Consider the following 1,041-nt stretch of genomic DNA (forward strand, 5'->3'; position numbering starts at 1 on the left):
TCTCGGTTAAGGTGGCCACTCCCTGATACCTCGACTGGTCTCAGGAGGTGATCACCTTTGATCGGGATGACCATCCCTACCATGTTCCAAATCCTAGGCAGTACCCACTCGTTGTTGACCCATCATCGGCAACACCTGACTCACCAAGGTGTTGATGGACGGAGGCTACAGTCTCAACATCCTCTACGTCAACACCTTGGAGCTCCTGGAGATCGACCGGTCACAGCTCCGAGGTGACGCCACGCCTTTCCACGGCATCATGCCGGGGAAACGCACGCGACCCCTTGGGCACATCGACCTGATCATTTGCTTTGGCACCCCCTCCAACTACCGCAAGGAGGTCCTTACCTTTGAGGTGGTTGGATTTAGGGGAACCTACCATGCCATCCTAGGGCGGTCGTGCTACGCTAAGTTCATGGTGGTCCCCAACTACACCTACCTCAAACTCAAGATGCCAGGTCCCAACGGCGTCATCATGATTGAATCCACGTATGAGCATGCATACGACTACGACGTCGAGTGCATCGAGTACGTCGAGGCTCTCGTGGAGACTGAGACCCTCATCGCCAACCTCGACCATCTCGGTGGTGAGGCGCCTGACTCCAAGCGTCATGCCGGGGCGTTTGAGCCAACGGAGGCCGTCAAGCTCATCCCAGTCGACCCCGCTTGCCCCAACGACCGAGCATTGAGGATCAGCGCCGCCCTCAACGTCAAATAGGAAGCCGTGCTCATCGACTTTCTCCGCACGAATGCTGATATGTTCGCATGGAGTCCCTCAGACATGCCGGACATACCGAGGGAGGTCACCGAGCATGCCTTGGACATCTGGGCCGGCTCCAGACCGGTGAAGCAGCGCCTACGCCGATTCGATGAGGAAAAGTGCAGGACCATCGGCGAGGAGGTGTAGAAACTTTTGGTGGCCGGATTTATCAAGGAGGTATCCCATCTAGAGTGGCTAGCAAACCTTGTGTTAGTCAAGAAGAAAAATGGGAAATGGAGGATGTGTGTAGATTACACCAGTTTGAATAAAGCCTGTCTAAA

The 1,041-nt window shown here is 55.3% G+C and overlaps 1 protein-coding gene across 1 annotated transcript; it reads left to right on the top strand.

The window, feature by feature from the left end:
• The first annotated feature begins 415 nt into the window (after positions 1–415).
• LOC136461206 (uncharacterized) lies at positions 416–718 on the top strand. Its single transcript, XM_066460600.1, has one exon. The coding sequence runs from the start codon at positions 416–418 to the stop codon at positions 716–718; it is 303 nt and encodes a 100-aa protein (XP_066316697.1).
• Positions 719–1,041: the final 323 nt, after the last annotated feature.

This window comes from Miscanthus floridulus, chromosome 6 (genome assembly GCF_019320115.1).
Source record: "Miscanthus floridulus cultivar M001 chromosome 6, ASM1932011v1, whole genome shotgun sequence".
In the NCBI taxonomy this organism is placed as follows: Eukaryota; Viridiplantae; Streptophyta; class Magnoliopsida; order Poales; family Poaceae; genus Miscanthus; species Miscanthus floridulus.

Coding starts and splice junctions, on each gene's coding strand:
- LOC136461206 (XM_066460600.1), top strand. CDS start 416: ATGGTGGTCCCCAACTACACCTACCTCAAACTCAAGATGCCAGGTCCC.